Below are 15,448 nucleotides of genomic sequence, written 5' to 3' on the forward strand. Positions count from 1 at the left end.
GGGGGTGGATTTGGGGGCAGTCCAGTATTTTTACCTCACGGCCACACATGTAGTCTCTTTTATATGAGAGAGAGAGAGAGAGACAGACAAACAGGTAGACTGAGAGAAAGACAGTGTGAGAGAGAGAGATAGAGAGAGACAGACAGGTAGAGTGAGAGAGAGAGAGAAAGAAACAGATCAGACACACACACACACACTTTGCCCTCCCTGCATATCCTTTATTTTTTTTTTACTTGTTTCAGTCATTGGGCTGCAGCCATGCTGGAGCAACACCTTGAAGGGTTTTAGTTGAACAAATCTACCCCAGTACTTACCTCTTTTTTTTAAAGTCTGGTACTTTTTCTGTCACCCCATTTTGTTGAACCACTAAGTTATAGGGATATAAACAAACCAACACTGGTTGTCAAGTACTGGAGGGGAAACAAACACAAAAACACACACACATACGATGGGATTGTACTCGGTTTCCATCTCCCAAATCCATTCGCAAGGCTTTAGTCAGATTGCGGTTGTAGTAGAAGACTTTTGCCCAGTGGGACTGAACCTGAAACCACATGGTTGCCAAGCAAGCTTCTTAACCAGGCAGTCATCCCCACACCTTTGCATGCGGTGTTTCGTAAATATTGGAGATTGTTGTTGCAACAATCTGTCCCCTGTGATGTGAACTGTCTGTGGAAATTTCCAGAGTCTTCTGAGCTTCTTTCTTTTCCACTTGAGTTCTGTCGTCTGAGTACACTGATTGATACACATCTGTACATACAACATAAGGCCCCAGATCTAAGCTTTGGAGATATTGGTTTTGGTTTCAATATCTACACACACACACACACACACATCATCATCATCACCATTAAATGTCTGTTAAAACCTGGCTTAGGTTGGATGGTTTGACAGGAGCCAGGCTGCTGAAAGGCTGCACCTGGATCCCACCATCTGTTTTGGTAGGGTTTCTATCACCAGATGCCTTTCCTAACACCAATTTCTTTACAGAGTGTACTGGGTGCTTTTTCATGGTGCCAGCGTGTGTGTGTATATTCTTTTATTTGTTTCAGTCAGTTGACTGCAGCCATGCTGGAGCACCGCTTATAGTCAAACAAATCAACACCATGACTTATGAAACTTTCAGGGATATTTGACCTCATGACTAGCAAAAACTGATTAGATTTTTGGGATCAATCCAGTACCAGACAAGGATTCCGGATTATTTTTCCTGTTTTTTTTACTTAATTTTTGAGAGCAGTCAGGTTCATTTTTAGTTTGCGAGAGCAGTCGAGATTATTTCAGACATTCTAATTTTAAAAATCATCTCTGGCTAAATGTTGAGAGGACGTTGGTGTTGCCCTGGCAGAGGTCTGTGCTCTCTAAGTGCTCTTATTATTATTATTATTATTATTATTATTATTATTATTATATAAAACAGTTTGATTTGATCTGTGCATCTTAGTTTCATAGGTTTCTTTCAGGTATCTGAGCCCAATAAGCTAGGTTTCAATAAGAAGCCTGTGACACTTTAAGTAGCATGGGGCCAAATCAAAATGCTTTAAATAGTAGTATACGTAACTCCTACTAATTGTGTTGAGGGCCTTTTGCTTTCATTTGTCCACTTGCCCTTGTGTGTGTGTGTGTGTGTGTGTGTGTGTGCACGCGTGTGCTTGTGAAAATATGTCGTTGGTGCACCTACAGTTTTAAATGAAATGTAAACAAATATCTGTGTCTCTCCTTGGGTGGAAAAATGTTTGTCTTGATTGGTTTCATTTCTATTTGGAGATTCATTGGAAAACAAGTTCTTACATTTTCGGCCCATGAAGAAACTGTTTATGTTAAATAGAAACCAAAACTCAACTGGAATGAGCAATCTAATTCACTCAATAGTACAAATCCATCGCCATCATCATCATCATTATTCAATATCCATTTTCCATGCAGGCATGGGTTGGACGGTTTGACAGGATCTTAACAATCAAGCTTCACTGTCAGCTTTTTCTTGATAGGGCATTTATTTCTGATCCAATTGTTTATTCCTCAAACTCACATATTCATGTATTTGTGTGCAAGTGATACTAAAAGTCAAGACTGGTTTTATGACAGGGTTTACAAGTAAAAGGGCCAATAATTTATATTCTGTCTCTGGGAAACACGATATCTCAACTAACTGTAAATAGTTCCTCTTTGCTCACTACAAACACAACAAAGGGGCTGAGTAACAAAGAAATGTTTTATTAGTTTGCAACAACACTAAGTTTGACTCCTACCCTGAAGGCATTGGGGAAGCTACACCTGGGTATCCTCTATTTAAATCAGTACTCATTGACTTACCGTATTTGATGGTATATAAGATGCACATTTTTTCTCAAAAAAGTCTCAAAATAAGTCTCACCCCAGGTCTTAAATGTGAAGTTGGGTCTCTCAAAGCTTTAATGTACCAAAACTTTTTTCTCTAAGTATGCGCTGCTGAAATGGCTGCATCTAATATCCCTGTGCATCTCTTATGCCATTAAATATGGTTATTTTTCTGAATATTTTCTTTTATTATTTTACTGATTTCTATCATTATGAGGTGTCACCTCCAAGGGATTTGGTCAATTATGCCAACATAGTTTCTTAGTCTGATCTCAAATGGCTACATAGTTCTGTTCCTTTTGAAAATTATCTTCCTTATATGAATTTACCATTGCTTATAGTGATGAATTATATGTGACTATTGACGATTTAAAGTCTATTCTCAGCATATTTGGCAGAGGAATTTTTTTCTTTTGCCCTTATTTATAAAGTACCCTATTTTAACTTGTATAAGGAACTGCCTAATTTTTAGGGCTTAAAATTTGGAAAAAAAGCTTTTGTAAGGGATTATAATACTATCCATATATAACAAACTCCCATATCTTTTTAACCTAATTTTGAACAAAAAAGGGTTCCTTATACACATTAGAATACGGTAGTTTGCAAGACAAGACCCCTTAATTGAGTAAAGTGTAGTATTAAGGGAAGTGGTTAATGCCAGGTGTTGAGCAGCAAGAGTATGATAGAGGGACTCAGATGGTAATATTTGTCTTGGGTAAAGCATAAAAGTACCAGTTAAACACCAGGGTCAATGTAATCAACTTGCCTTTCTCCCCCGAAATTGCTGGCCTTGTGCCAAAACTTGAAACCAGTATTTGTCTTGAGGCTGTTTTGGGAAACAAGAAAAGTGAGGGCAGTTGATGGCCATTTGAGCACATTTAGTAACCAAATCCTTCCACAAAACTGAATTATTTACACTTGTTGTTAACACGTTTCAGTTGGTATACCCTCCAGCCTTCATCAGGTATCTTGGGGAAATTTCGAACCTGGGTTCTCATTCCTAAGGTATTTTTCAATGTTGTTGTTGTTATTATTATTCAGGTCACTGCCTGGAATCAAACTCGGAATCTTGGGGTTAGTAGCCCACGCTCTTAACTACTATGCCACATGCCCGTGCGTAATGGTTAAGAGCACAGGCTACTAACCCTAAGATTCCGAGTTTAATTCCAGGTAGTGACCTGAATAATAATAATAATAATGATAATAATAACATTGAAAAATACCTTAGGAATGGGAACCCCAGTTCGAAATTTCCCCCTAGAAACCTGAAGAAGGCTGGAGTGTATATCAGCCGAAACATGTTAACAACAAGCAAGAGGAGGACAAATATCCGTCAAACGTAAATAATGTACATAATTCCTCATCTCTTAAATATAGAACTGTCTTATAGCAATATCCTTGTTTGTTATAATATCTGGCCCTGAGTTTTCCCGTTTGCTAGTCTCTTTAAACGTGGTTCCACTACTGCGTTTGCACTCTGCTCTAGTTCCGCATCCTTTTGGTTTCGTTTTAACATTTCTTTTCCCTCCTTATAGATTTTCTTTAGATTTCAATTTTTCCAGTGCGTTTTGACAGAAATTGCACTGTTACACTTTGAAGAAGCTACAATAGACTGATATAGGGTCCTTAACGAGAAGATTATTCAGCATCTTGCCTTTGATTTGTCATATTTTAATCTTTCAGCCGGGACTGTCAGTTGTTGTTTCAGCTTCTCTCGTTAATAATTGTTTCAAATTTTGTGTTTTTCAATCTTTTTTTTTTTTTGTTTAACGTTTCTTGTATTTGTTTGTTGTTTTGCGACTGTATTGTCTGTGTTTCTACTTCATAACTGCTACAATCTGTCAAATGTCTCTTCATTGAAATAAAATTTTATATTTTAAGTTACATCCCTGCCCTGGCTCAAAACATGTTTACCTATGTCTTCATCATGTTGCTTAAGCTCCTTGCAATGAGTTTATGATCTGATTGCTAACACACACACACACACACACACACACATCAGGTTGCTTAATGTCTGAAATGCTATACTTACGCTCTTGAACTGAGTGCTATCCAGGTAGTTTCCTGCTATTTCATTCACTTTAGCCATCTCTAGTTTGGAAAACATCTTCTTGTATTTGTCATCATCATCATCATCATTGGAAGATCCATGGACCACACTGGCATGGATTGGATGTTTCACTAGAACCAATGAACCCAAGGACTGCTTTGCCATGGTTTCTATGGCTGGATGACCTGCCTAATGCCAACCACTTTTATAGCTTGCATTGGGTGTTTTTTACGTAGCACCAGCAGTGGTGAGGACCCTATGCAGTTTGCAGGACTATGAACCCTGAAGGGAGGGGTGCAACTTTAAGCTAGGGGATGAGAAGTATAGAAGAAAAGGGCCAGACCAGAAGAGGTTTCTTGCAGTAGAGGGGTTACATGACTCCTCACAGTTTAGGAGAGTGGGTGGGGATGATTGATTTGAGGGGCAGAGCAATATGAATATCGTCAATGATTCCTGTCGGTTCCAACATATCTGAAGTCCTGCATAAATGTTAAAGAGATTTTTTTTATATTCCTCTATATTTCAACCATGGTTTGGAATTTAAGATGAGTTTCCATTGACCATGGCAGGGTGCATCTAGCTTCAGTGATACTGCTGTCTCATTCTACATGTATATTTGTATGTGTGTAGGCATGGATATCCAGAGATATATTTCTCTCCTAGGCAGGTTAGAAGCCCATGTCTGGCCCTTACATTCCATTTGTGGCATGGTTTTTTTGACTGGATGTCTTCCCTAGCACCGGTCTCTCCCTCTGTAGAGTGTTTTGCTCTGTATTTTGCTATGGCATCAGTACTAGAGATGCTGTCATGTCCTGAACCAAACTGAGTTGTCCTCTCTATACCATGATGTGTCTTTTCTGTCAGCAGCTACTTATACAGAGTGTATTGAGGCCATTTTATTGTGGGGGACCAACCCTGGAGGGATTGCCTAGTTCCCTGCAACACTGAAGAGCCCACTCAATGCAGCCTCCTCTCTTTCAAAGCAAACACGAATAGGAATGATGCTAATAAAGGTCAAAGGGGAAAGAATATGAGAGTGTGATAGGGGACAAACACAGTGATACGATGGCAGGGAAAGGAGAGAAAGAGAGACTGACATCTACGAGGGTGAGTGAAAAAGTAATGCCATTTTGTTTAGGACAGGTATAATTACCAACACAGGAACATGTATCATACATCAAAATGAAGCTGGTCCTCTGTGGATCACATCCCTTCTTCTCAACATAGTCACCGTTTCTCTCAATAGCAATGTTCCACCTTCGAATGAGAGCATGTATCCTTGCCCCGTAAAATTCTGTTGACTGTTCTTTGAGCCACTTCTTCACTACAGTTTTCACTTCCTCGTCTCTGGAATAATGTTTGCCCCTCAAACTCTCTTTCATGGCACCGAAGAGATGATAGTCTGAAGACGCTAAATCTGGTGAGTTATGGAGGTAGTGAAGAATTGGCTCAAAGAACAGTCAACGGAATTTTACGGGGCAGGGATACATGCTCTCATTCGAAGGTGAAACATTGCTATTGAGAGAAATGGTGACTATGTTGAGAAGTAGGGATGTGATCCACAGAGGACCAGCTTCATTTTGATGTATGATACATGTTCCTGTGTTGGTAATTATAAACAAAGTCCTAAACAAAATGGCATCACTTTTTGACTCATCCTCGTACATATTGGTTGTTGGTAGGAAGCTGACTTGAAACCAGTGTGGGCAGTGTGATGGGTTAGCGATAAAGGTATGTCAGGGTAAGAGAAGAGGAGTAATGGATAGTAAGAGAGAAGCGTGAATAAGAATAACAGGTGTCAACTAAAAGTCGCTTAGAGGGAGAGAGAGAATGATGGAGGAGGTAGAGAGTAAAGGTAACAAATATGGACTATACCATTATTGTCCCCTGTTATGATGTATAAGAGACAGAGAGATGGAGGGGTGACAGTGGAAGGATCGAATACTGACAGGTCAAATGCCATCCCTTGTTACACAACTGATGCAGCGAGTGGGAGATGAAGTGGTTTGATTGTGTTACTGTCTCCTTGCCTTGATACCTGAAAATGAAAGTCACTCTCATGCGAATGGTGTTCTTCATTTCCAATCTTCCATGAAAACATGTCTGGTCTTGGGGAAATGTTATTTTGCTTGGAAACTGATGAGAGTTGGCAACAGGAAAGGCACCCAAACAACAAATTCCATCCAACCATGCAAGAATGTAAAAGTGGATGTTAAAGAAGCGATGGTGTTGATGATAACTCTATAAATATACTCACTCATATTCATGTGCATACGTTGATTGGCAACCACATGGTTCCAGGTTCAGTCCCACTGCATGGCACCTTGTATAAGTGTTTTCTACTATAGCCTTAGGCTGACCAAAGCCTCGAGTGTGAATTTGCTACACAGAAACTGTAAAGAAGCCCATCATATATGTGTGTGTGTGTGTGTTTGTATATCCTTGTCTTAGCATAGAATGCTAATTGTAAAGACATGTGACCATCATATAAGCAATGTTGCTTGTTTGCAATCTTCCGTGAAAACATGTCTGGCCATTGTACAGTTTCATGTTCAAAGGACTTGGAGAAATATTACCATATATGGAAATGGTTGAGGGTTGGTGACAGAAAGAGCCTCTAAATAGAAAATTTAGCTCACCGAAGTTTATCTGACTCATGCAGGCAGAGAAAAATAGGCATTAAAATGATTATGATGTTTTTAATGATGATGATGATGCTTTGTATATATCAACACACACACGAACTATCCAGCTGTAAAGCCCAGTCTACAGCTATTTGTTAGTTAACTTTTTATCTCTCCACCCACCTATCCATCCAATATGCCCACCTAGCCTCCCTCCCAGTCTATTTCCACATCATCACTACCATTTTCGTCATCACCATCATCATTATTGTCATCATCATCATCATCATCAACATCACAACCACCATCATCATGACCATATCTGTTTTCCCATGCTTGTATGGTTGGACAAGTCTTTTCATACCCAGGATTTACCACCACCACTGCTGCTTCTACCTTTGTTTCGTCTGGTCTTCCTCTTCCGCAAACTCTTTCAATTTGGATTTCTTGTCACTTCCTCACCCGTCCCCTTCCTCCTCCTCCTCCTCCACCACAAGGCCATACCATTGCAGTCTTTTTCTCTTGCACAATATATCTGAGAGCTGTTATCACTGATCTGATCGATAGAGTGCAACAGAGATCAGAAAGTGCTCCACCGATGGATCAGAGAGAAGAGAGAGAGAGAGATGGTTGTGTGAAAGACAAGGAGGCTGGGACATGAGATCACGAGATGCTTGGGGGGGGGGATGGGATGGAGAGAAATGGGTTGAAAGAGAGAGAGGGGTGTGTCATATGAGGGAAGGAAAGACAATAGGCCCACCCAGCCTCCCCACAACCTCACCATTGTTGTCGTCATCGTCATCATTACAATCATTGTTGTCATCAGTTATCATCGTTGTCATCAGTTATCATCATTGTCGTCATCACATCATCATTACAATCGTCATCATTCTAGTCATCACCATTATTATCATTACAATCATCGTTGTCGTCGTCATAACGATCATCATTACCAATCATCATTGTCATCACTGTCATCATCATTACAGTCATCATTGTTGTCGTCACCATCATCATCATCATCATCACCACTACCATCGAATCCAGTGCTTTGTCTTCGTAGCTGAAAGAAGACACCTAAAAATGACTCTCTTTCTTCCTCTCATTCTCTCTCTGCCTTTCTCTCTCACACTGTGTGTGTGTGTTTGTGAAAGTGTTTTGCCTTTCAGAGACAATGGGACAAAGACAATGAGAGGGAGAGAGTTGATGGTTTATGTATGTTGAAGAATGGCGGGGGGAGAGATCACTTTTTTTTTTTTTTTTGCACCTTGGGCCAACCAAAACCTTGTGAGTGGATTTGTTAGGTTGAAACTGAGAGGAGCCTGTTATGTTTGTATGTGTTTCTGTCCCCTTGCTTTGTCATCTCATGATAGCTGTCATCACATGACATATTTCTGTCATGCAAGCATTTTAAATATTTTTCTTCATATTGCCTTCAAGAGGAAGGGCATTGCTTATAGCCTAGAGAACAGAATGATGTTGGAGCAACAAGCGAAGGAGGATGGATAAGATTGGTTTAAGTTGATGTGGCAGTCTAACATAGAAATATATATACACAAACATGACAAGAATACTAATTCCTGAAGGTTTAAGCATCTTTGGAATATGAAGCTTTGGATGATGTTTGGTGTGAGGGAAGAGACAATGGTTGATGCAGGGTTTCTGTTTGAATAGAGTATGGAGTACATTGAAACAAAGATTGCAGAGGATGTTCGTGACAGCAGCAGTAAAGAAGTTCTTTCACTTTCTTCTACTTGTTTCAGTCATTTGGCTGCGGCCATGCTGGAGCACCGCCTTTAGTCGAACAAATTGACCCCCAGGACTTACTCTTTGTAAGCTTAATACTTATTCTGTCGGTCTCTTTTGTTGAACCACTAAGTTATGGGGGACGTAAACGCACCAACATCAGTTGTCAAGCAATGGTTAGGGGACAAACACAGACACACAAATACATCTGGAGCCTAGTGCTGCCTCCTGGTTTCCCAGACCCCAGTTGAACCATCCAACCCATGCTAGCATGGAAAACGGACGTTAAACGATGATATATATATATATATATATATATATATACGATGGGCTTCTTTCAGTTTCTGTCTACCAAATCCACTCACAAGGCTTTGGTTGGCCTGAGGTTATAGCAGAAGACACTTGCCCAAGGTGCCACACAGTGAGACTAAACCCAGAACCATGTGGTTGGGAAGCAAGCGTCTTACCACAGAGCCACTCCTGCACCTATCAATGAGATTTCTTTTAACAGTAGCACCATTACCATTATTGGATATTTTGAAACCAGTGGAAATGGTAAGTTTAACATTTGGATGGAGTGAAAGAGAGTAATTAATTTGGGAATCTTTCTTTGAATTATGTGAACATGAACCTTTTACTAGAAATGAATAACTTTAATGATGTTTCTAAGTATTTCTTTTTTGTCTCCTCTAGTGGAGAGTGTTCATTTATGGGTGAGGGGTTTAGTGTAATGTTAGAGCTTGTGAAGTTAGTATTTGAGAAGTTGTTGGATTTAAAAGAAGAGAAGGGGCTGGTTTCTTGTAATCTGCAGAAGAGTAAAGTAAATTATCAGGCATTTCATTTGTTCTGAGTAATATGAAATCCCAAGTTTTTCTGGTGGTTGAAACGAAACTGGGAATGTGTGTCGTGTGTATGATGCATGAATAACGAGGAAATACATTCCTGTGTATTGTGTATAACAGGACAGGCAAAGGAGCTAATGAAGACAACTCCCACCAAAAAAAAATATCAAAAAGTTGATTATTTCATGGACAGAAGATAGGTGGGGATAGAGAAGATGTTACCAAGATCAGTTAAGCAACCCTAAAAACAAAAATGTTCAAATTGAGGAATGTTTTGGCAGTCGTAGTTGTTTTGTTAATTTTCTAGTTGCTACATTACATTCAAAATCCTTCCCAATATACATTGCATTTCTTTGTGTTCCAGGGAGTAAAACCGGAAATACTGGAGCCAATCAAGGTGATTCAGTGTTTTTCTGTTTCTCTTAAGTAAAAGATTTTTCTCATCTTTCTTCTCGTGTGTCTTAATATACACCTTGTTTACTCAAGTCCAATATAATCTAAAATATAACACAAGCACCCACACTTCTTTTTGCACCCAAAACTCAGTAATATATTTCGTCCATGCATCTTTTCTTTCCATTCAGATATAATGTCCCACGCCTCCACCCATTTCCTCCTTGGTGTCTTGTTTGATTGCATATAATGCTTGAGTAAATATGGTGTATGTGTGTATATAATGTGTGTGTGTGTGTGTGTGTGTGTGTGTGTACACATATTACACTGCATCTAGAACCAGCCCTGAGTCAGTTCCACAGTTTAAAATGGATTTGGTACTTACATATCTACTATATCCTACCAACACCTGATGCCTTCATGGTTGCTTTTCCTCACTGCGAACCCTATGTTATTGTATCTACCCACCTCTGGCACCCTACATGTTGGTGTGTCTGACACACACACATTTAGCGTTAACTGTCAGAAAAAAAGAGTACTCAATAGCATGGTAGAGCTTAATATATTTTATTTTGGTCAGGCCAGTCTCTGACGAATCTGAGTTCCAGCTGAAGGTCTTATGTACCTACGAGTAAAACTCAGAGTAGCAAGGGACTGATTTGGCCAAAATAATGTATATATGTCCCTGAGGTAAGAGAGGAGCAAAAGGGCTGAAAAGTAACTTCTTTATCTTAGGATGATCAATACCTGTTGGATTTCTAGTTGAAAAGATTCTTAAGGTTTCATTCAAGAGCTTTTGACTTGTGGCTCAATGAGCTGTTAATCAGTTAGGAAGTATTGTCATCCTCTTCGTTGTTGTCACCACCATCATCTTCAGCTTTTGTATGGTTATTTCTTGATGGTAGATATAGCCAAATTTTGAAATGGCCCCTTCTTTGGGGTCCAAGCTATGCGACTTCTCTAGTCAGTCAAATATTCTTTTCTACTTTAGGCACAAAGAAGTGGCCAATCGATTAGATTGATCCCAGTACATAACTGGTACTTAATTTATTGACCCCAAAAGAATGAAAGGCAAAGTCGACCTCATTCGTAATTTGAACTCAGAACATAAAGACAGACGAAATACTGCAAAGCATTTTGCCCAGCGTGCTAACATTTCTGCTTGTTCACCACCTTTCGAGTCAGTCAAATATTGTACAAACAATACATTCATCAAATTTGAGGTTAGATCTTTACAAAATTTACTCAACCATCTCCTGTCAGGATCAACAGTGGTGGTCACCTCATTCAATCTTTTGTGAGTTTTATTTTTTTAAAAAAGCAAGAAAAATGTTTGAAAGGTTTTAAGGTGTTTGCATAATTTGAAGATGTTATTTGGAAGATCATCAGGCTCTGAAGTTGAGTTTCTTCTACTTAATCAGCTTATATTAATCCTTTTAATAGCAACCCAGTTAAAACCACTCTTAGTTCTCTGATACTAACTTCCTGTTTTAAAGTGACCTAAATTAAGATCTTCTTCCATCAAAATTTTGTATCAATTTAGGTTCCAGACTCCAGCTTAATGACAAAGTTATTTTTATGAATGCTTCGTTGCTTTCAAAAGCCATTGGAACAAAAGCAGCGTCTTTCAACAGGAATTAAAGTATTACACTCTTTGTCAAAGCGCATAGTTTAGTGGTTAGGGTGTTGGGATCATCATCATCATCATCATCATCATCATTTGACATCCACTTTCCATGCTGGCATGGGTTGGACGGTTTGATGACTGGCAAGCCAGGAGGCTGCACCAAGCTTCAATCTGATCTGGCAATGTTTCTACAGCTGGATGCCCTTCCTAATGCCAACCACTCTGAGAGTGTAGTGGGTGCTCTTTACATGCCACTGACCACACTCAAATGATGCTTTTTACATGCGACCGGCATGGGAGCCAGACAGGTGGCACTGGCACCGTGATTGTAAGATTGTCGTTTTGATTCCTGGACCATGTGATGGATGCATTGTGTTCTTGAGCAAAACCTCCATTTCACATTGCTCCAGTCCACTCACCTGGCAAAAAAAGAGTAATCCTACAACTGACCAGTGTCTCATCTAGAGAGGAATATATATATAAGCTAGAGAAACCAGCCCTCTGCACTTTACAGAGTAATGTGAACTAACCGACTCCCTGTCAAAGTTGTCCTCATTCTTAAGGTCCCATAAAACCTACCTATGCATAACCTTTTGTTGGTATGCAAGTATTGCTCTGCCTGATCTTTGTAGGTTACATCTTGGTAAGTTTGGTGGATGGGGTACCTCAACTACTGAATGCTTTTTGCAGAGTTCACTCCCATCATGCAAGATGTGGCCTTTCTCACATTGGAGGACTTGGTTGATGTCTGTGCTCTACTATAGCTGCTGTCTGAATGTCAAAGGATGCTTGGATTGATCTAAAGTTTTTTAATCCATCTTTTTTTTGTCACATTATACTTTTTGTAATAGTTCCCTCTTGGTGTCAAGCTGTTAATACCTATGGAGTAGCTTTCCTTTATAGACCAGTTGAGTATCCCAAATGTTGCTGTCAGTACAGCCTCATCCTCATCACCACCATTTAATGTCAAGGACAAACTTAAATAGTTGAATGTAGTTGATACTCTCCAGACGACCACTGACATCTATATTTGGACAGATTGTGTTAGGTGACCTTGCTTCATTGAACATTCTCTATAAGCTTTAAACTAGCTTTCTTAACCAATTCTCCAACATAATAGTGACTGATAAGCAGGAAAGGGAAAAACAAGAGTGTGAGGATGAACAATTTCTAATTAGTGAAAATAATGAGAAAGTTTCTCTCGTACACGATGTAGAAAGCCAAGAAATTATTAATTAAAATTTACTCCTTTTGTGATGAGAACAATGAATGGTCTAAATTGTTAGTTCTGGTCAATGAATGCAAGGGAGACAATCCTGGGGTTTCAATTAATTAAAAGTAATCTAGAATGGAGTGAGAGTGAGCCTGATTTTTAGCCATATAGTAACAACTCCCTCCAGATGTATTTCAGTTTTATTATATCTCGTCAGTGAAGCAGAGTCCAGGGCAGTTTTGGGTCTGCCTCTTATACCTCAAAGTGTTACCCCATCAAAGCATCATCTTGGATGCACTGCTCCCCCCTCCCAGCTACACTACTGCTATCCTCTGTGTCAAGTTTTGGAAGGTTTTTGGTGTCTTGAAAATTTAACCAATGTTACTACAGCTCTAATTACAATTATTACTTGTGACACCCATTCTCCGGGCAATGTAAAATGGCTGCTGTGAAAGTTACTTTATCGTGAAGTGGTTTGTTAGGGTGGATATTGCCCCTCTACAATGTCTTTAAAATAATGCATGACTAATAAGCAACCCATTTGACAGAGTAATGTGAATGTTAAAGGATTAAAGTGGTGTTAGTGATAAAGCATTACCTGTGTTACCTCTGAATTCATTAATTCATTTGCGATTGTCTTGTTTTCCAGACGATTTCTGTCAAATGACAGATCGACATGGTCATCATATACTAGAATGTAATCGGGACCGGAAACCATCTTCCAACTTTGATTTCTCTCTAAGTTCAGAGGATTCATCATCCAACATTGAAACTAAGGTAATTATTATTGTATTTCTTTAATTCTAAAGGTAAAAAAAAAAAAAAATCTATGTTGTGGCTGCAGGCATGGCTGTGTAGGTTAAACAGCTTGCTTCCCAACTATATGCTCTCATGTTCAGTCCCACTGTGAGGCACCTTGGGCAAATGTCTTCTACTATAGTCCTGGACCTACCAGAGTGGATCTGACAGACAGAAACTGTGTGGAAGCCTGTCAGAGAAAAGATCAAACTTGTACATTCAATCCTCTTCTCCAGCATTCTTTTGTTTTCTCCATTCTTTCCAACCACTTTTCTTATATTAGCATTACAACAAAGATGACAGGAAAATCAATGCAGATGAAAGACTGTGACCTCTGGAGATATGCTGTGGTTGAGAAGACCCGGCAAGTAAAGTGAGATCACAGCCGTAGCTTATAGCAGTGTTGCCCTTCCTAATACCAATAACTTTACAGAATGTACTGGGTGCTTTTTATTTTCCACCAACACTGGTGAAGTGATCATGTAACTTGCAAGACAAAGTCCTCTTAACTGAGAGGTGGAATATATATATATCTCAAAATGTAACCACATGTGAAATTGTTGGTGATTTTTCTTCCTTTTCTATTGGACTTTCTTTTGTTTCTGAAGAAGAGCTTTGTTCGAAACTACCTTTCTTTCCTTCCCTGAGCATCTGCTAATACTTTACATGTACCATGTCCTTGCATTGTTGTTTTTTGGGGGGATTTACTATACATACATACACACACACACACACATATATATATATATATATATATTGTGATGACAGCCAATTATTTCTAGGGGAAGGTATGCACAGCAAATTCAGTCTTTCAGGTACAGGGCTAGGCAAAATTCCACCTCCCTGTTCTACTTCATCTGAAGACTCCCCAACACGAAACTATCTTATTGTTGCCACTACAGGTACTATGCTTTGTTATTGAACTTCTAGTCACTGGCAGGTAAACCACCCTAGGCCTGGGTGTTCCATGCACAAAGGCAAGGTGTTCTCAATCCCTGCTGCCTCACCTATGTTGGTCATCCAGCCCCAATTCTAACTTAACACCATCAAATTTGGCTACCCTCACATAAAGACTGTTTCTACTAATGTGGTCACTCTCCACTGAATAATGACCCATGCCAACCTACCATGTGTGGCACTCAATACACTATACTGCTGTTGGCAGCCAGTGGCAACAGCATCCTGTCTGAACAGTTGAGCCTAAAAATAAAGAAAATAGCTGGAGTTACTTTCATTGCATTAACACCACATTACCTGAGCTGACCAATAGAAGCCTAATGCCTAGAAGCCATCTTGAATTTGTCTCTTATTCTTCTATTGTCTGATGAGATGGATGTGTCCTATACCTCCCTCAGAAGCTATTATGCATGTTTATGTGTGTATTTGTTGTAAAGAAGAAATTCTGTTTCCGTAGGAAAAAGATCCTGCATGGAGTTTAGATGCAAAGTCAACAACCGATTATTCTGTGCCAGTCAGAGCACCATTATATTCTGCTGAAAGCAAGGTAAGCTTTTCTCATTTGACTCTGTGGCTTGTTTCTGTTATTTCACCACTTCTTCACTCAGCATGCATTTTCTTTCTACCTCTGTTATCATAAGCTATTTCATTGGCTTGCTTAGAAGAACATAGCTTTTAATGTTGTCGTGAATTGTCGATTTGGTTGTTAGAATATTAAATGTTTTCTTAGGAAACCCCCCCCCCAAAAAAAGGCATAGTATATCTTTTATCTTCACCTTTGTATATAATTTCTTGCTAGATGTGTTGTGCATAATTTATCTATTTATTCATGTATAAACTTCCCCTCACCCTTCCACA

At 39.3% G+C, this 15,448-nt stretch overlaps 1 protein-coding gene across 1 annotated transcript in view; it reads left to right on the forward strand.

Moving 5' to 3' along the window:
• The window catches only part of LOC106874125 (tetratricopeptide repeat protein 17), a 74,955-nt gene that overhangs the window by 37,877 nt on the left and 21,630 nt on the right, over positions 1-15,448 (forward strand). The window contains exons 9-12 of the mRNA XM_052969112.1: positions 9,454-9,580; positions 9,813-9,999; positions 13,485-13,612; positions 15,048-15,137. Of these exons, the coding sequence (XP_052825072.1) occupies positions 9,454-9,580; positions 9,813-9,999; positions 13,485-13,612; positions 15,048-15,137 (532 nt within the window). The remainder of the gene's footprint in view (positions 1-9,453; positions 9,581-9,812; positions 10,000-13,484; positions 13,613-15,047; positions 15,138-15,448) is intronic.

The sequence above is a fragment of the Octopus bimaculoides genome, chromosome 7, assembly GCF_001194135.2.
Source record: "Octopus bimaculoides isolate UCB-OBI-ISO-001 chromosome 7, ASM119413v2, whole genome shotgun sequence".
NCBI classification, from domain to species: Eukaryota; Metazoa; Mollusca; class Cephalopoda; order Octopoda; family Octopodidae; genus Octopus; species Octopus bimaculoides.